This window comes from Oryzias latipes, chromosome 19, assembly GCF_002234675.1.
Source record: "Oryzias latipes chromosome 19, ASM223467v1".
NCBI lineage: Eukaryota > Metazoa > Chordata > Actinopteri > Beloniformes > Adrianichthyidae > Oryzias > Oryzias latipes.
The window spans coordinates 14,843,199-14,863,965 of NC_019877.2; the positions used below are offsets into that span (position 1 = coordinate 14,843,199).

At 39.8% G+C, this 20,767-nt stretch overlaps 1 protein-coding gene across 4 annotated transcripts in view; it reads left to right on the forward strand.

The window, feature by feature from the left end:
- The window catches only part of sdk2 (sidekick cell adhesion molecule 2), a 394,471-nt gene that overhangs the window by 258,051 nt on the left and 115,653 nt on the right, over positions 1–20,767 (forward strand). For all 4 annotated transcript variants that reach the window (XM_023949203.1, XM_023949204.1, XM_023949201.1 and 1 more), the window contains exon 2: positions 11,440–11,599. In XM_023949203.1, coding sequence (XP_023804971.1) covers positions 11,440–11,599 — 160 coding nt within the window. The remainder of the gene's footprint in view (positions 1–11,439; positions 11,600–20,767) is intronic.

Genomic DNA, 20,767 nt, shown 5'->3' on the forward strand with positions numbered 1-20,767 from the left:
TAGAAGAATATCTGAATTAAAAAAGAGAATCCAATTGATAACACCACGCAAAAAGCAAAAACTGGCCTTGACTGATTGCATTAAAGTAGCAATAAACAGTTTCTGTAGGCATTTCAAAGTTAAAAGTCCCACTCAGATTGTCTTTTGATCTACTTTAACCCTTGTGCTGTCTTGTGGGGTCCGGATGAAGGCGCGTTAACGTTGGGAGGGGGGTCATCTGGACCCCACAAGATAGCACAAGGGTTAAGAGGGTTCCCAGTGGTCTTGTAATTATGCTGTTTGTAGCCAAAATAAAAAATAAAAAACATAATTTTCTGCAAAGTGACTGTAGTTTGTTAGAAATTAACTTCAAAGATGTGGGCGGGACCATTGGTGTGAAGCAACCCTGCCCCCCTTCCCATTCCTGAAAGCTCTCTGTTTACATGCTGTCCTGCTAGCTCACAGCCCCTCCCACCCCAAACCTAACATTAGCGTTGCAATTCCTGATTCTGATTCACAATCTTTTGAGTAAAAAATGTACCGTACTTAGAAGTGCAAATTTGCGCTTTATTTGTTTTCCCTCCATTATTATTTGTTATTATTATTTATTACATATTATTGTACATTATTAGAAAAATGCCACAAGAGCATGGGAAAAACACCAAAAATGTCATTTTGAGTAGAGACGGTCTTTAAGCCTGTGTTCAGAGGAGTTACCGCTCAACTTTGAGAAGAAAAATAGCAAATATGAATTCAGAAGAAGAAGGGATGGACTGAAATATATGGATCCTGGTGAATCGAAATTCATCTGTGGCTTTTATGACATCACAGACACATTTCATCAGGATGACAAAAGATTTCAAATAAATAAAAAGGCCATTGCGTCTTCTTGAAAGGCTGAAAACAAATTTTGGTCAGATAGTAAATATTTCTTAAGTGCTAATGAGTGATGCTTTTCTGAAAAAGGGAAGGCTCTCAGGATATTTCTACCTGGCGATGGTCTTATTAAGGAACATCCACTAACCTGCATGCATGCTCACACACTCACACAGAAGCATGGCCCATCCCAGAGCTGACCCGGGCGCTGCCCCCAGAGAGAATCCTCAAAAGCAAACAGTGCTGTATGATAATGAGGGCCCTCAAAGACACAACAGGAAGCTCACATACTAGAAGCAGTCCTTTCAGAGTTAGACGCTAGGACTCTTCATTATAATAATAATATGAATAAAAAAAATTTCTGTGTTGGTAATCCACATAGACCTTTTTCACTTTGACACTCTATTAGAAGAACTTTTCAAGGAAATGCTGCAGAAATAAAGTGTAAAGTTTTGCATTTGTGTGACATCCACATATATTTATATGTATAGATGGTTTTCCTGCAAATTATTTTTCTTTATTTTTAGACTTCTTTATGTTTTACTTTTGGCTACATGAAACCAGTTTGCTTTCAAGGGAACGATCCAAGTGATTCATTTCAGAATAAAAGTGACATTTTATAGGAAAACCAAAGAAAACAGATTGTATGTTAGAAAAAATAAGTCATTAGTGATGGTATTCACTTTTGAACCACATAGACATTTTTTATTTTTTTCTCAGCTTTGCCTCTTTGTGTAAATCACACTAAAATAAGGAAATAAAAAAAGAAAATATGAGAGAAAATAAGGCAATTTTATTGTTAGAGTATCTAATTTTAATTTGCTGATGTCTGCACTATAGGGCACAATGGGTTTTTAATTCCCATCATCAATGTATTACTGTTCTAGGACTTATGTTGTGTTTAGAACGCACCAAACTGTAAGGCGCTTTAAGTGAGACAAACACGTCAGAGATAAGTGTGTCAGTCAGTCAGGCTTTATGAACGGGTTCACAATAATGCCAGAACTTGTCTGTAACTCGCTACAATTTAGCCACGTTGAAATTCACAATACACCTAACTGCCAAACTTGTTTGCAACATACACTGACCAAAAATATAAACGCAACACTTTTGTTATTGCTCCCATTTTTTATGGTATGAACTCAAAGATGTGAAACATTTTCCACATACACAAAATAACCAGTTCTCTGAAATATTGTTCACAAATCTGTCTAAATCTGTGATAGTGAGCACTTCTCCTTTGCCAAGACAATCCATCCCACCTCACAGGTGTGCCATATCAAGATGCTGATTAGACGGCATGATTATTGCACAGGTGTGCCTTAGACTGGCCACAAGAAAAGGCCACTCTGAAATCTTCAGTTTTGTTTTATTGAGGGGGTCAGGGGACTCAGACAACCAGTCAGTATCTGGTGTGACCACTATTTGGCTCATGAAGTGCGACACATCTCCTTCGCATAGAGTTGATCAGGTTGTCTATTGTGGCCTATGGAATGTTGGTCCACTCTTCTTCAATGGCTGTGCGAAGTTGCTGGATATTGGCAGGAACTGGAACACGCTGTCGTGTACGCTGATCCAGAGCATCCCAAACATGCTCAATGGGTGACATGTCCGGTGAGTATGCTGGCCATGCAAGAACTGGGATGTTTTCAGCTTCCAAGAATTGTGTACAGATCCTTGCAACATGGGGCCGTGCATTATCATGCTGCAACATGAGGTGATGTTGTTGGATGTACGGCACAACAATGGGTAACAAATCTTGTTATGCAATTACAGCCAGCGAAAAACATTGAAAATAACCTCATACATTTGGAATATTAGTTATAATGATATTTATCATTTCAGTCATCAAAAAATCCAATTATTTGAAGAAAAAATCCATCCTCCTCCCTTTCCTCAAAAACAGTTCGATCACCCTGTCGCGTTTCAGTTCCGTCAAGAAGTCCTTTTCTATGCCATCAAGGCCAGTGCTTCGTTCTGCAGACGCGGTGGATGGTCAGCGCCAAACACACAAATCTGTTCAGCTGCTTCATGATTGACTCAAATTTTTCTGATAGTCTGACTACTGTGATGGTGGCTAAGCCTGCTACAGGGCCTTGCTAACACCAACTAAAAATCTGATTGGTTGAAGGAAATGAATGTCATTTCCGACATTGATTTTGCATTAGAGGCCTTCAGAACTGATTGTGAAGGCCTCGTTAGCTCTGGCCCTGCCTGGCAACAAAGGACAGCTGAAAATGCGATTGATTAAATGTTGCAATATGAAAATACGTCTGTCTGAAAGCAGCATAACCATCATAAACAAAATAAAAGGGAGTGGACAGACCATTTGGAATGATATAATGAGTATGCATAGACAAATTATGTATTAACACATGATTCTGATATTTTTTAGACCTTCAGAGAAAGCCTTGAAGGCCCTGACGGCCCACCACTAGCATAAATACACCAACATCCAACCTTGTTCACAATTCATAAAAAAAAAACTGACTGATACAACAGACGCTAACCAGCATTATGCTAACTCCTATCCTTGTTTGTGTCATGTAAAAAAAACTGTCAGAAACCGCTAAATGTTAGCTGCGTTAGGGTTTTTATACCTGTAACTCCCAACCGTGTTTGCAACACACAGAAAAACGAATTTAAGACCGATTATACTTTTGATTTGATTTTGATTTGAAATGGTTTATTTCAAGCAATCAAAAAATAATACACAAACGATACAATCATCAGTTACACATTCATACAAAGAAGAATCAAACTTAGGATAATTCGACATATTAATAAATATTGCTTGAAAGGGAGTGGAAGGAAGCAAACTTATATAATCCCACCCCTGTTCTACCGTAACCATTTTATTACATGATTTATCATTATCCGGTTCCTAGCTTTAATCAGACAGAATGAAGAATCAGTAAGTGTCGATAGAGCACATGACAAAGCGATCGGTCATCGCTCCAGTAAATGGGCGGTCTATTTCATAGTGCTTGGATTTGCTTGCGACTGTCCGCTATTACTGCGATGAACTTCTGAGTGGTGTTTATACTTTTCAAACAGTGTGATCGTCTCCAGGGTTTAATTTTTAACATGAACGACATCCCGCTGAGGCAGAGGTGGGTGGTTCGTTTGTCCACTAAGCAGAAACAGGCGATAAAAAGGCGAAGAAAGAGGCAAATTGCATTATCTAGTCTAGTGCAAAATGAAATCTATATGACCTAAAAGATTTTTCCAGTTTGTATTTATTTTTTATCTTGCTCACGCTCTGTGTGTGAAATTAGGTGTTTCCTTTAACTTCGTCTGTTAAGCTTTCATCATCTTCAGTGTTAAAAGGATATTTTTTCTGGACAGAGTTGCTCTTATTGCGCCCTCTAGTCCCTTGAAATACATTCTGGTTAAATGACGTGATTTGCAGGCGATTCCACTACAGGCGTAAAATTCCTGTTGTGGGTGACGTCACCAGCAGGCGTCGCATTCTGCTGCGTCTGGGCAATTTCGCTCCGATGGCCGTGTGACCACGATCACAAATCGCTTTGAAGTATAAACCGGCCCTTATAGCGCCAAAACAACCTGTACCGTGTCTACGCTTGCTCCCAAAAATGAGTCCGACATCGCTTCGCATCAGCTGTGTTAGCCTATTCACGATAACACCCAACCTTGTAACTCGTGAAAAAACAATACAGACATTTTGATAGAGCGCCATTTTAATAAACACAACTAGAATTAATCTATATATAAAGTGCTACAGATTAGAAGACACAGCTGTTTTCCTCATAGTACAGAAAATACAGTACTTTAAATGCAGGGCGTCACAACACATATTAACCTCTATGCAGACAGATTCTTTAGGTTACAGCTCTGTGGCTCATTCTGCAATTAGATAACAGAGATGAGCTCTCATTGACCTTCTTAACGAGAGAAACCATTGGAGATGTTCATCAGTGATCAATGCTTTTATTCACCTCTGCTCATTCAGGCTCCATTAGGGGGCTATATTTGCATACATCACTTTTTCTCTAAAGTTGGGTTTTCTTGTTTTGCTTTTTTGCCTCTCCTCTGCCTTTTCCCATCATGCTTTTTTATGTCCCCATCCAAGATAATATTAAACTGCTAACCGCCGGGGAAGAATTTGTTTCGGCCATCTTCGACGGCCTATCTCAATCTCCTAATTTCCAGACTGTGATTGACCCACATTGCTTTGGAAGACGCTCAGGCGTCTCAACTCTGCTACATTTTTTTAAGTTCCTCTTTGGTTAAACACTTTTCTCTTTAAATCGGACCGAATCCTAATCTTTTTTTGAACGCAGTGGGGCAAAAATACCGCCATTTCTTTTTGCGTGCATTTATTCTTCACTTCACAGTGTGACCTACTGACTAGTTGTGTCCATGTTTTGGCAGAACGCCTTGCCTTAGATAGAAAATCTGCGTCCAGCAGATGAGTCAATAACTTCCCGTGTCTCAGGAAATCCTTTGCATCCTCTCGCCGCTGCTATAAATATTTATTTACAGCAGCTCCCAGGCACACGCCTCATCAGGTTATCCACAGAAGAAGTCAAAGTGAAACGTTTCTCATAAATATGCAACAGCAAGGTGCTGGAGTTTATGAATATTCATTATCAATTTATTGAGATGTAGTTCATTTTGAAGTGTAAACAATAACTGCTGATCTGCCTGTTATTTCACTTGATTTTCCACATTATGGATCTTTTAAAGTGTCATCATTTATAACCTTAAATTTCCCACCTAATGAAGGTAATGATGTTTCCGGCTATCAGAAGTACTTAAATCTGGAGTCTGACTTTGTGAAGGGTTATGATTTATGGGCTTATTTTATCACTATTCTGCCATAGACACTTCATTGTCCATACAGGAGTTTACATTTTAAATTAAACTAGAAAACAAATCAATGTGAGGGTTTTTTTTACGTTGATTTTTCAGAATAAAAAACACAATTTTTACAATATCACGCAACAAAACAAGTTTTATCCAAGTAATTTACTGTATGCACTGAACAATTTTGTGACTGTGTTATCATTTTCTTTTTGCAAAAACACTGGTTTAACTATAGCGTGAACAAAACATATATACTAGATTTTCCCTCTGTGATTGTAGTGCTATATGTCAATTTAATTTTGTATGGTTTCAAATTGATCATCTCTCTATCTATCTCTCTATCCATTTCTTATTAAATATTTATATATATATATATATATATATATATATATATATATATATATATATATATATATATATATATATATATATATATATATATATATATATATATATTTGTATAAGACAATTACTAAATGTGTATTGTGGTGTTTGTAATGGCAGGGAAAGTTTTCACAAATTTGCTGCTGTAACATTTAAACACACTTGTTGTGTTGTTATTTGGCAAACTACAAATAAAAAAATTATTTAAAAAAAACTTAAAAATTGAGTTTTTTCTTAGATTCTTGTAACTGACACCGTGGAATTGAACTTCTAGCTGAAACTAGCTGAAATCAGGCACAACCAGACATCTTTTACACTAAAGTGACAGGTAAAAAGAATGTGTAAAAAACTGAAATCAACAGCAGAATTTAACTGCCTTTTTTATGTATTTTCAAAGCATTCCCAGTGGTCTTTTGATTTTGATGAGGCTGTTTTGAGCCAAAATCCAAAAAAAGCTGTAATTTTTCAAGGACACCGTTTATGCAGAGCTGCAGTAATTTATTAAATTCTCCGCTGAGTTATGGGCAGGACTGTTAGTGTGTAGCAACCCCGCCCCTCTTCTTGTCCTCATCTTTCGTCTGCTCCTGATTCACTGTGATTTGAATAAAGAAATAGTCAGAAATACTATTTTTAGCTTAATTTTCTTTATATATGTCCTCCATATATACATGTAACTAAATGTAATTAAAAATAAATGTAATTACTCTTTAATGTTAAATAAGTCATTATTTATTTACTATAACTTTTTAAAGTGACAATTACAGTTGCATAGAAAACATATATGTTTGCTTGTTACTCTAGCATAAATCTTTTTACATTTGATTCTGTCAGGTTAGGTTAAATGGACTGTGTTTAAGTTCTAATGTAAAGTTACCCAATCCGATATTTCAAGTCTGATTCCCCCTAAATATGAATAAATACACACCAATTTTTATTTTTTATTTTAAAATATGAAAAACTTTTATGGTCTCACAGGCCACATAAAATGACATAGCGGGCCACATTTGGCCCGCGGGCCTTGAGTTTGATGAATGTGTTTTACATGAATGCAGTTTCACAATCCTATTTTCTGCAAATGATCATTAGTTGTTGCACTAAAAATGGGTTGCTCAATACGTTTTGTACCAATAGTAAGAAAATGGGGGTTTGGACCTTGACTGCAAATTCGTGGAAGACATGGTGCCAATCATGTTACTGGATGGCAGCTTTAGGAGGAGCCAGAAACTCACAACAAGAGAAGACAGCAACAGTAATATCAACTGGCACCGGAAAGGAAAACTTTACACTTCCTTTTAAAGGGTGCAACCAGCACACTCAGCATGTTTTTTAAGAAGGTGGGACAATTGAAAAGGGAAACAAACAGATTTTCCAGCAACATAAGAGCCAAGAAGCATCGTTACAATAAAGTCTGGAGAATAAAACTTTCTTTAAATTCTGGAAATAGTTTGTTTCTTTTTTAGTTTTTGTGATTCGGCGTGCTGATACAGGAAAAATGGCGGAGCAGTTAAAGCCCATTTATAGGAGAGAATGCAATAATAGTGCATGAAGTTGGTCCATAGTCTTTGGACCTACTTCATTACGTCTCACATGCTTGGAATGAACTTGGACTATATGTTGCACTCATGAGACACATGAGGAGGCTACTTGGTAGATTTCAGTTGTTTTATTGTCCACCAACATAAAAAAGCAACTTTCCTTTTTTTCCAGCGTCACAAGCCACGAACTCTGCTAACAGGCGGATCTCTCTCCCTGACTCTCTTCTTTTTATCTCTGCTTTACTCTGTCTCAAAGTCCAGCAAACGCCACTTGGTGGCGTCTTAAAAATGCGCAACATGCGAGGTGTTTTACACCGTTATCCCACAAAAGTAAATGATCTAACAAATTTACAACTATTGTGGGGAGCTTACAAACTCGCTAACGTGGATGGCTGGTGACTATTAATGACATCATAGAGTGGTAGAAGACACTTGCATGGTCCGAACTGCTACTACTAAAAACTACTACTACTAAACTACTAAAAAACTATATAGTGCAGGACTATGTAGTGCCCTGTATTTTAAAAGCGATTCGGACACGATGGACACTACTTTTTTTTAATGGTGATTATGACTTCATTGATTAAGTTAAAATCGAATTGATATGGGGCTGCACGGTGGCGCAGTGGTTAGCGCTCTTCCCTCACAGCAAGAAGGCCCCCGGTTCAAGTCCCGGCTGGGGGACATGAAAAACACAACATCAATGGGGGACCTTTCTGTGTGGAGTTTGCATGTTCTCCCCGTGCATGCGTGGGTTTCCTCCGGGATCTCCGGCTTCCTCCCACCGTCCAAAAACATGCTACATAGGTTGATTGGCAACTCTAAATTGTCCATAGGTGTGAGTGTGAGAGTGAATGGATGTGTGATTGAGGATATTCTACCCTGCGACGGACTGGCGACCAGTCCAGGGTATCCCTTGCCTACGCCCAAGTGGCCGGGATAGGCTCCGGCAACCCCGTGACCCCAAAAGGGAATAAACGGTTAAGAAGATGAATGAATGAACGAATTGATATGAGCGATCATTTATGAATCCACTGTGTTCTGAATATAAAAATGTTGATAGTTTATAAAAAAAAATGTAAATAACTTTTCTTTGGCAAAAATTGTTCAGACGCAAAGTTATTGTGGTCTATATTCCCCAATCTAGTGAGCATCGACACTGGTTTTTTATGGAGACATTTGGGAAATTTCTAAGGCACTCAATTTTGGAATTGTACATTCGGACAGCACTACAAAATGGCAAACGGCCTATATAGTGATTAGTGAAGGAATTCGGACATGAAGACTGTTTTTCCATAACTGTCCATTTGGAGGGCTAAATGTAGGGGCAGGGGAAGAATTCGGATCCAGCCTTGGTCTATGAAGATCCCTATAAATCAGATCAAGTAAGTACTGCTTAAGAAAAGAATAAATGACACATCCAGTTGGTATTGAAGAAAATGTGGCCATAATTATTAGAAAGAAGCTTCTAATTCATATTTTTGCTTCTCAGTTTATTTTACTCTCATCACCTTTTTTTTTTTTTCGCTTGACATTCCCACAGTCTCACCCGCCTACCTCCAGTGAATTTGTCGCGCCAAGATAGAGGGACAAAATATCAGCTCTATAGATCATTTTGACAGTTTAATTTCAATGCCTGATTATCAGTCAATTTGATAATTATATTATCCAACCATCCAATTAATGTGTTCTATATTTACAATGATGATCAAGTAAGCTCTACGCTTTTACATCATCTAGAAGGGGTGAGTTATTGGAACCACAAGGGACTCTGACAGTTCATCTAGAGGGCTTCATGATTGAGATATAAAAATCTGTGTTGCTACGTTGGGTATGTGCAATCACTCTGCGGAGAGGTTCACACCGGTCTCCCTCCGTTCATGCCTTTACACTCAACAGAGCGTGTTCGGGAAACCACGGCGAGAGCAAAAGACACAGCGAGACTGAGAGGAGGCGAACGAATGATGAAAGGATTTCACGCCTCCTCCCTGGCTTTGCTCCTCTCCTGTCTGCTCTCTGTAGCTCGCAGGAAAGTGCTGCACTGTGCCAGGGAGTAACTGACACAAACACACTGAACGCCAGATGCAGGACCAATCCTTCATGACTCAACGCATTGCTACCTCTTCCCCGTTAGCCAGGCGTGTGCAAAGCTCCCAGAACGAGTTCAAATCAGCTCGCACAGGCAGCGGTGTGTCACGGGAGATCAGGTGGCCCCAAATAGGACACGGTCAGAAAGAGTTTCCTTTGTGACATGTGAAAGCCTTATCTCAGTGTGCCAGTGGCAATCAAATACTCTAAGCCAGTCTTTGTTGTAGAGCACACTGCAGTCTGGCCATAAACCCAATGAGCAGCAGTGACAGTGCTCTCGCTTAGAAACTGTCCATACATTGTTTAGTTAACACATAACACTTAATTAAAGCCAACATTATATGGCCCGCAGCCGCTACCCGCCCTCGCCGCCCATTTCTGACCCACCCTCACTGGCTGAGCTGCTGCTACACACCTTCACCCTCCTCCTCTGCCCCTTCCACCACGGTCAGAACTGCCAGTGAGAATGTCATCAAAGACAACCAACTTTTCTGTTGGTTTTATCCCTATAGCAACCATTTTATATTTGGTTGCCTGGTGATTACAAACATGTCTATGTAAATTTTTTTTTGGAAGATTTAGAATTGTTCCTTCACATTCAGCCAGGGATTCACCTATTAAAATTTCACAATACTCCAGTAAAAAGTATGATACATTAACACAGTTGAAAATCTTTAAACATCTTTTCCCAAGTAGTTTCCCAATTAGTTGTGATAGATTTAAATTATTAGGAGGAGTTTGAATTTGCATCTCGTACTAAAGAGAGTTTTTTTTTTCAAGATAACTGCCTCTTTCCCGGGTCAAAGTTCCGGAAAAACTTTGGTTGTGGTTGTAGACTTCACCTGGTGGCGTGTGTGTGAAATTTTGTAAAGATTGCTAAAACAGCTCTTTCCTTTCCCTTTACTGTGGGTTGATGTTGTTCATCTTTTGGGACATCCCTTCAGAGGTCGCCACAGCAAATCGCTAAAAAGGGATTTGCACAGGTGGTTGGCAGAGATGTTTACGCTGGAAGCCCTTCCTGACAGACCCTGTGCTTTTTCCAGGCTGGGGACCGGGACAGGGAGACCTAGACTTTGGCCCCCTTGTGGCTACATATTTAGGCATTAGCCTGAAGGGTCTTGCCCAAGGAGCCACACTGTATGACGTTCATCTTATTTCCTCTGAAACGAACTCTAGTATGCCACACGCAGGCCTATTTTTCTATCTTGTGGAAATATGTGAAATTGCCAAATTAAAAAAATGGCCCCAAAGCCATAGTGGCCATCCTATAATAATCAAACAATCCAAATGTCCTCTGGATATCCCCAATACACGTGATTTGGCTCCGTTATTTAATTTTGAAGTTTTTTTGTTTTTGTTTTGTCTTTTGAGTCCTATATTAGATTTTGGCTCCATTCATGCGTTTATGTCGGTTTTATCCACTTTGATATCATCCTCTTTTTGGAGAGGGTAAAAAAACACTTTCACATGGTAATAGGAGCATGCAAGTTTTGCTGAGTTTTTTTTAAATAATTTGGTAGGGGGAAAATGTTGGTATAAACGCACAGTGAGAGAAAAAAAAATTATGAAAAACAATATGGTCCTTGCAGTCCAGGACTGCTTGGGGCCATTATAATGAAAGTTTTTTATTTTTTCAAGCAGTTTTATACATTATCTCTAATAAATGCTAAACAAACAAACAAAAACAAAAAAATCACAAAAATGGCAAAATGAGGATAAACCCACTCAAAAGTGTCTCTTTTTGCAGATGATGTGCCACCGTACTTCAAGACAGAGCCAGTACGGAGTCAGCTCCATCTTGAGCGCAACAGGCTGGTGCTGACCTGTATGGCAGAAGGAAGCTGGCCCCTGGAGTTTAAATGGATCCACAACAACACAGAACTGACCCGATTTTCACTGGAGTACAGGTGAGTGCAAAATTAAGCTCTATGGACTCTCCTATCTGCATCTGTGGGGCAAATAAATAACTTTACTTTAATTTTCTTCCTCTATCTCCTTTTGTATTGGTAATTGCTTTGATGACGACATGGTTTTCATAGCGGTTTTTGAAGAATAAATGCTAAATTGTTTTGAACTAAAACAGGATGGTTAACATTGTTCAGCCAAAATGTGTAAATTTGGTGGGAATCTTGGTGTTTTTATAATGACTTTGCTTGTATGTTTGGGAGTCCCCCAACACTCATTTATAGTTTAGACACAATGGATAGATAGATGGGCTGTCTGGGAGCAAATAAAAAAGGGCATACCTGTACGGGCCACGCAGGTTGTCCGCACAAAATTGAGAGGATGTAGACTATGGAATTACAAATCTGCCAATAAGTGAAAGGGCGTAAAGACAACTAAGCAGGCGTATTTAGGAACTGAGTGAGTGAACCTTAAAACCGCGCAGGCGCAATTCTAACTGAGAAGTGATCTTGCGCGGTCAATTCCTTTTTGCGCGCTCATGTGGATTTACGCTCAGTGTTAAGGGGGCGTTTTTGTCACTTTTGGGGCAGGAACCTTTCTGGTTGGTCTGATTGGCTGAAATTTGCATGGCCTATCGGCGAGGCACAGGGGCGGGACCTTCATTTTTCAGTGCGGGGGGGGGGGGTTAACAGGCGGCTCTTGAGCTGCGTGCGGCTCTCTGCCTTTTATCATATTTTCTATATTCAGTACTTTCACAACCATAAGGCCGTGAAAGAAGACCCCCCCCCCATAGTACAAAGGAGCAGATATGTGAATAATGCAGAACAACTTCGTTTGGAAACCCTGGAAATGCAAAGAGACACGATTATGAGGCATAGTTTAAACTGCAGCTATCAGCTACGCGGAGGAACACGGGAATAGACCAGCAGCAGTTCGGTTAAATTAGATCTTCACAGATTCGGACTTCCTGCTTCAATAACTCTTCTGATAAACGTTCAAATGTGTCAGCAAGTATCTCACTCATTTTGTATTAACACAGAGAGTGAACTACAAAAGCATTTTTAAAGAAAAAAGTTCGTTTTTATTGCCTTTTAATCAGAATTGTTCGTTTTAAGCTGTGAATGCAAACAGAGCAGCGAGCCGGCTGCCAAGGGAGCGTCAAAAAAGTGCTGCTGCTCTGTTTGCATTCACAGCTTGAAACGAACAATTCTGATTAAAAGGCAATAAAAACGAACTTTTTTCTTTAAAGATGCTTTTGTAGTTCACTCTCTGTGTTAATACAAAATGAGTGAGATACTTGCTGACACATTTGAACGTTTATCAGAAGAGTTATTGAAGCAGGAAGTCCGAATCTGTGAAGATCTAATTTAACCGAACTGCAGCTGCTCTATTCCCGTGTTCCTCCGCGTAGCTGATATCATGCAGTTTAAAATGTGCCTCATAATCGTGTCTCTTTGCATTTCCAGGGTTTCCAAACGAAGTTGCTCTGCATTATTCACATATCTGCTCCTTTGTACTATAAAGTACTGAATATAGAAAATATGATAAAAGGCAGAGAGCTGCACGCAGCTCAAGAGCCGCCTGTTAACCCCCCCCCCACACTGAAAAATGAAGGTCCCGCCCCTGTGCCTCGCCGATAGGCCATGCAAATTTCAGCCAATCAGATCAACCAGAAAGGTTCCTGCCCCAAAAGTGACAAAAACGCCCCCTTAACACTGAGCGTAAATCCACATGAGCGCGCAAAAAGGAACTGACCGCGCAAGATCACTTCTCAGTTAGAATTGCGCCTGCGCGGTTTTAAGGTTCACTCGCTCAGTTCCTAAATACGCCCGCTTAGTTCTCTTTACGCCCTTTCAGTTTATGGCAGAAACGTAATTCCATAGTGTTGGAAGATCGACTCGAGGCTCAGCGCTGCTATTTCCAGCAGATGACCGTGAAAAGCTGTCCATCCTCCCCCCCTTACCGGGACGCAGGGCCGGCGAGTTACGCCACACTTTGGGACTGCAGGACTTAAACTTGGCCTGAGGTGTCTACTGTCACTGTTCTTAGGAGCCGCACGGCAAAGAGACAGACTCTGATGATGAGGAAAGGGAAGCCGGCGTGTCTGATAGAGATGTAGCCCAGCTGTTCCAGATGCAGAAGATGAAGACTTTGATGGATTATAAATGCTGATTGATGACTGAAAAAATAAATCACAACCAACTCAGTTTTGTGCTCGCTGCCTTTTTTAAACACACACCAGCGTGCACGTTTCACCGGTATGTGTGTTTACGTTAAATACAGAAAAAACACTAAACTGAAACGGCCCCGTTTAATCCAGTGCTGTTGTAAGGAGAGGAGGGGGTTATTATGAGAAATAACATGGCTTTAATTGTGTTTGTCTGGGAGGTCAGTGTGTGGTGTGGCTCTTTGACTATCACAGTTAGAAATGTCGGGTCTTTGTGTCAAACTTATTTGTCCCCCCCCCCTGTTAGAGCCAATCATAGAAAAAAACCGCGGATGTAACGCGGATTAAAACATTAACCAATGACCCAGACTAAGGTAAGAAAGTGCAGCGGGTTTTTTTGTGCTGTAAGTTTTTCTCATGTGAAATTCACTGCATTTGTTATCGTTTTAATGATTTTAATCCACGTTACAGCCGCCGTTCATTTTCTATTAAAGCCCCAAAATTAAAGTCCCGCCCCGCTGCTTGGCATGCAAATTTCAGCCAATCAGATCAACCAGAAAGGTTCCTGCCCCTAAGTGACAAACACACCCCTAAATACCGCCCCCAAGTGACAAAAACGCCCCCTTAACACTGAGCGTAAATCCAGGTGAGGGCGCAAAGGAGAACTGACCGAGCAGGATCACTGCTCAGTTAGGATTTCAGCCGTTCAGTTGTAAAATACGGGGTCGCTTAGTTAGAATTGCACCAGCACGGTTGTAAGGTTCACTCACTCAGTTTCTAAATACGCCTGCTTAGTTGTCTTTACGCCCTTTCAATTTTTGGCATTTATGTGATTCGATAGTAGACAACTCGGTGAGCCCATTGAGTGAAGATGTTCATGTATTTTTTTTCTATGAGCAATAGGTCATAGTGAACACTTATACAACACACAATGGTAAGTAAGGTTACAGTAGATGAGACGCAGGTTTGTCATACAGATGTTAATTCATTTGACTCCCTGATTTTTGGACTGAGCAGGGGGCCCATAAATACTGTTCATCTGTTAGGAGTGTGCCCTATGTGGCTTCCTGTCATGCAGCCCACACTGTTAGACAGTGGGAAACTAGACAGTCAGACCATAGTTTGTGTGTGCATCCTATAGGAACTTCTGTATCCCGAGCACATCCTGTTCATGCAGGATTCAGTAAGGGGGCCAGTACTGGCACCTTCTAAGGACTGCAGTGCAGCATAAGCGCATAGTGCAACAGCATTACATGTACATTTCACCTATGTGCAACTAGCATCACGAAAAGTTCACAATACACATACCACACACATGACAATGGTACGTTCCATTTTCAGTGATGACCCTTGAGGTGACTGTTCGAACATCAAGTGAATTGCAAAACATACCTCTATGACTTTCTACAGGCCTGGACAACCCAAAAACCTCCATTACCCATACGGGTCAACTATCATATGATTACATGTGACTAAGGCTTTTTGTTTGCTAAGAAAGTCTGTAGGGTTGTGTGGCTGTGTGGATGAAAACCTAGTAACTTTACAAATGTCTCTTTAACCTTAACTTTAACAGAAAAGGTATTGCCAAGTTGTGAAGTGATGACTCAGTCCACACTTGAAGTTTTCATGAGGAAAGAAACGAAATGTCAAATGTTAACTGGAATGATATAAGAAAACATTAATATTTCAAATTTCAATATTAAAAAGGTTAAGGTAAATACAAAAAACAGATATGTCGTAGATTAATAGATATATAATGGATACTTCATTGGCTCTCAACCACTCACAATTTTTGTAGACCAGTAATGCTTCCTATATGGTTTCACCTGCTTCATATACAGCAGCACCCAAAAAGAAACTTTCATAGAAAGATTTTAAACAAACAAAACAAAGACTCCAAAGCTCTCCTGATACCACTGATGGGAACTGATAACATCTGTGGGAAGCCAACCCAATCCATAACCCCACAGTCCACTGGGCTCAAAAATCTATTGCTCACATCCTGATACCAGAAACTGCAGGATGCCATCAGATGTTCCTTTTTCAGGCACTGAGAGCTGTGTGACTGAAAGGGGGGCGTACTGCATAGATGATAGAGAATATTTAAGGCCTGCTATTCGTTTGTTATGCCAAAAACAGGAAAGAAAAAACATAAAAGGTGAATATCATCAAGGGCTGACCTAACCCAGCAGTACAAAAAAGGCTAAATAATGATCAAAGTGGTGTGATATTTCACATTTATACAGTTTAATGCTGCAAAGGCACTTAGCTTTACCATTTTCCATCGGCCACATCCATTTTCCTCAAGAGGAATATTAATCACAACTCTTTATTAATACTTTTTTACAAATTTTACCCAAAGATTTGAAACTTTGTGATATTGTTGGATGTCTCTTACAATTCTAAATGAATAATGACCCCTATCAATTCTTTTTTTAATTAATCTTAAATACATTTACCTTTTACATATTGCATGGTTCCAATGGTTGTTGATTACACTTATCTAAAATCAAATTCTATGTGTAAAACTCTTTGCAAAAGCATTTTAATCTACATTTTCAAACAAAGCCATTTTTTGCTTCATCATGCAAAAGCTCAGTGAATAATAGCTTGGTGTCATGCTTTTTCTTTTCCATTGCCTCTGCTCTCTTCTTCCTCTTGGCTCTGTGACCTCCATCAGTGCCTCTGGAGAGACTGCAAACAAGCAAAAGGCGTGAATGAGGGTTAGGGCCAGAGATAAACCGTCTTTAATGGTAACTGGGAGATCCTAATCGCGCCGTAGACATTGCTCTTATCTCGGAGAGCAGTGTGTCGGCGCCGAGTGTTTCCGCGGCGGTGTAAAGGCAGCACCGGAGGATAGAAAGAAAGCTCGCTGACATGCAGCTGAAGTGACCGTATATGAGAGACAGAGTGAATGTAAAAAAAAGAAAAAAAACACAGCAGGCGGAACATGCGAGCCACGCCAGCCTCGCTGATGGAGCACCTTTCTCTGGGGACAGATAAGAGCAGGCCGGAGGCAACGGCAGGAGAGAAAGGGCAAAAGTGACAAACAGATGAGAACAATTGATCAGAATGGACTTTACTTGAGAAAAACAGTGTCCACCTTAACCTCAGGGCTTCTTTGTGTTATTGGGCGGGTGACTGAGTGATAGAAAGGGTGATTAGGCATGCAATCAGGAGCCACAAAGCACTGCAAGGTTACTAGTGTGTCTATGCCAAATAATACATATTTTTAAAATCCTTTATAACTTTCTGTTCACATACATCGTAACTTCCGCTCTATAGGGCACTCTGGATTATAAGGCAGACCATCAATGAATGGTCAATTTTATGTTACACAGGCCAAACTACGGGCGCATTAAGCGGGACAAGTCAGAGAAAATTCTGTTAGTCAGACTTTATTAATTGCGTACACAAAGTTTATTCTTTTTTATATGTTATCATCGATTTCACAGAGTGAAAATCTAATTGTTATAAGCGTTTTGCGATGACCGCTGTGTTCTGAAGATAAAAATGTTGATATTTTATTTGAAAAATACTTTTAAATACATATTTTTTTTTTGCAAAAATTGTCCAAACGTAAATGCATTGTAGTCTATTTTCGCCAATCTAGTGAGCATTGATGCTCACTGGTTTTTCGCAGAGACTTCTGGGAAATTTCTAGGGCACTCGGTTTTGGATAGCACCACAAAATGGCGAACGTACTATATAGTACAGAGTAGTAAGTAGTGAAGGAATTCGGACCTAGCCATAGTCCCACACAGCTACACATTAGCCATGTTAGAAGTGTTAGTTTATTGACTTGCAACTCCCAAATATGTTTGCAACACGTAAAAAACTAATACTGCTAAAATAAACGTTATTCTGACTACGCTAACTCTCAACTTTATTACCAACACCGCAACAGAGTCCAACACCGCTACACATTAGCCTTGTTGGAGGCTTTAGCCATGTTAGGTGGTCACAATGCCTGTAACTCCCAACCTTGTTTATAACATTACAAAAATATACTGACACCACTAAAACAAACGTTATTCTGACTACACTAGCCACCAACCTTATTAGTAATACGTAAAAAAACGCAGTCCAACACCGCTACACATTAGCCTTGTTAGAAGCGTTAGCATTCACAACACTTGCACCTCCCAACCTTGTTTACAGCACATAAAAAACAAACGTGTACCACTAAAACAAACTACTGTGGCTACACCAAATCCCAACCTGTCACTGACATACAGAACCTTCTTTTTAAGACACAGTCCAAGACCGCTACAGATTAGGTGCTCCGGATTATATATGGCACACTGTTATTTTTTGAAAAAAATTAAGACTTTTAACTGTGCCTTATAGTGCAGAGAAAACAGTATTCATCATTTTTTTTTACACTTCTCCCTCCTTTCTTTGTGCCAAGAGAGTATTTGAGCAGAGCTGTCCCCCATATGAATGAGGTTATGGGAGAGGTCCCCAGTGCTGAGGGCTGCTTTAAATATTGACACCCTGTGACTTGACCCTGTGTCCTCTGGCGCTCGATCAATACTGCAAAGCTCTGCGTGGGCATTATTATTCAACATGTAGAGGTGTAAGAGGGTGAGATGGATAGAGCGCGAGGGAAGGAGGTGGAGGAGGAGGAGAAGGTAAGGGGAGCGTTTCCCTCAGGAGACTCGGTCTAAGCCAGCACTGACAGCTGTCACTTATAAAGACTCTGCACTTATGCATGTATGTATGTATGCATGTTGGCATCACCGCCTCACTGTTTCCCCACCAAAAAAATAAAAAAAATAAAAGGATTTTCATCGATTAGTCACTGAATTATAATGAAGTTTTTTCAAGATTCAAAATGGGATTCAATAGAGTCAAGAGGTTTTGAATCGATTGGCTAGGCTACCATACATCAAGCAATGCTCCTGAATATGATCCGCTTTATGAACACGCAGCAAAAGCACAGCAGCTCGCTATCACACGGGCAAAACCTCAGGGGTGATTACCTGGCACTCCACCAGTCTTTATACTGCCAATTAACCTAGAAACTTAATTAAGAGAGTTAATTATTAATCAAACCTCAAGAGCGTTTTTTGTCAGTCGATTGGTTCTTGGCAGGGTTACAGGAGTGCGACTCTTCCTACTGGAAAACTAAAACTTTTTTTTCCCCAGAGTTGTGAGTTTGTTGCAGGTGCAGCAAGACAGTGGCAGAAAATATTTGTTTTTTTTCTTTATTGGTGAGGACATTTGAGAAGTCCCCCCTCTCCCCAAACAATATTTCGGGGACGCTAACCATTTAATCCCTTGCTGATTTTGAAGGTTTGAAAATAAATTGACAGTCTGTCATCTTAATGATAGGGTTCATGTAAACAATAAAAGATTACCAAGAAAAGCGAGAAATCTACTTTACATTTATTTGCATTTTATTGTGATAAATCACATATATCAAGTGCCAGAAACACTTAGTGAGCCTTTAGCAAGCATAGAGGTCAGAGGGTTATGGTAGTTGATGAACAGGTTTCTGCACATTTCAGGAGGAATTTTGGATGTCTCTTAATTGCAAATGATTTAATTCCGATTTCATGGCCGTCGCTTTATCGTCTCTCTCCATAGGTTTTCTTTCTATTGGATTGAGGTCGGGAGACTGGTTGGGCTACTTCATGACCTCAGTATGCTTCATCTTCAGACATTTCTTGGTTGTCTTGACTGAGTTGATGCCAAAGATCTTAGTTTTTGTCTCATCTGACCACAGCACCTTCTCTCAGTCACTCTTTAAATCATGAAGTGTTCACTGGCAAACTTCAGGCAGGTCTGTAAATGTGCCTTCTTAACCCTTCTGCTATCTTATGGGGTCCAGATGACCCCACTCCCAATGTTAAAATGCCTTGGATAGCGTAAGGGTTCCACAGGGGTACCATAAAGTATCAATGGTTTTCTTGGTGACTGTGGTTCCAGTTGCTTTGAGATTATCAACTAACTCCTGTCGTGTTATTTTGGGCCTATTTCTCATTGTCATGGAAACCCCCACCAGGTGAGATATTGTTTGGAGCTCCAGACCTAATGGTTATGTTGGTCATGTTTTGTATTTCTGCACAATTGCAGCAACAGTTGTCACCTTATCCTTAACTTCTTGCTGATAGCTTTTTAGTCTTGTCCGATCTTGCAGGTCGACAATCTTCTCCTTTAAATCCCTTATATTAGTCTTTTACATATTGGAGAGTTTGGAGTCTAAATGATTTTATGGACAGATGTCTTTTCTACACGTGATTAGTTCAAACAGGTGTCTTCAATACAGGAACCAGAATTCTTTATGGTTACTATAGGGGATGAAATATGTAATTCTCTAAATGAAATACAAAATAATAATTATAATAAATTATAAACTCTTTAAAGTTGATTTCTAAATTTTCTTTGTGGCTCCCTACAAGGGATACAATACTTATTTTCTCCATTGCAGAGGTAATACAAAAGGGCCTTTTCTAGTTTTTTCAATCACAACTAAAAATTGATTGCCAAAAGCTAATTTGGAAGGAGGGAAGAGACTTTGAGTTTTGCAAATAAATGGGGTTGAATATGTAAAAATGTAGATTAGGTTTTCCAACTATATATAATCTGACAAAAAAAGAAAAAGAAAAACCTGCCCATCCTGAATCTCATCTTTCAACTTTTAATTTTTCTGTCATCATTCCGGTCCATTCCTCCTTTCTGCTTGAAATGTATTCACTCATGTGTGAAGTGCTAAAAAACCCTAAACAGGTATAATTTCACAGTAGCTCAGAACAAATCAACTCAAGCCCAATGCAGTGTTATTTCATGGCTGAGGGGAACTAATGACCGGCTCAACTCGCTAACTAGATGGAGATGAAAGGAAAGCAGGGGGTCTGAATCCATCTGCAGATATCAGCACATTGGTTTCTGCTAATGTTCGTCTTTGGACTTCATCTGTTCAGTCTTATTGGAACTTGATCATACAGAATGAAGCACTGAAACAATACCGTTTAGTAAAAGGAAAAAAAAGAGACTG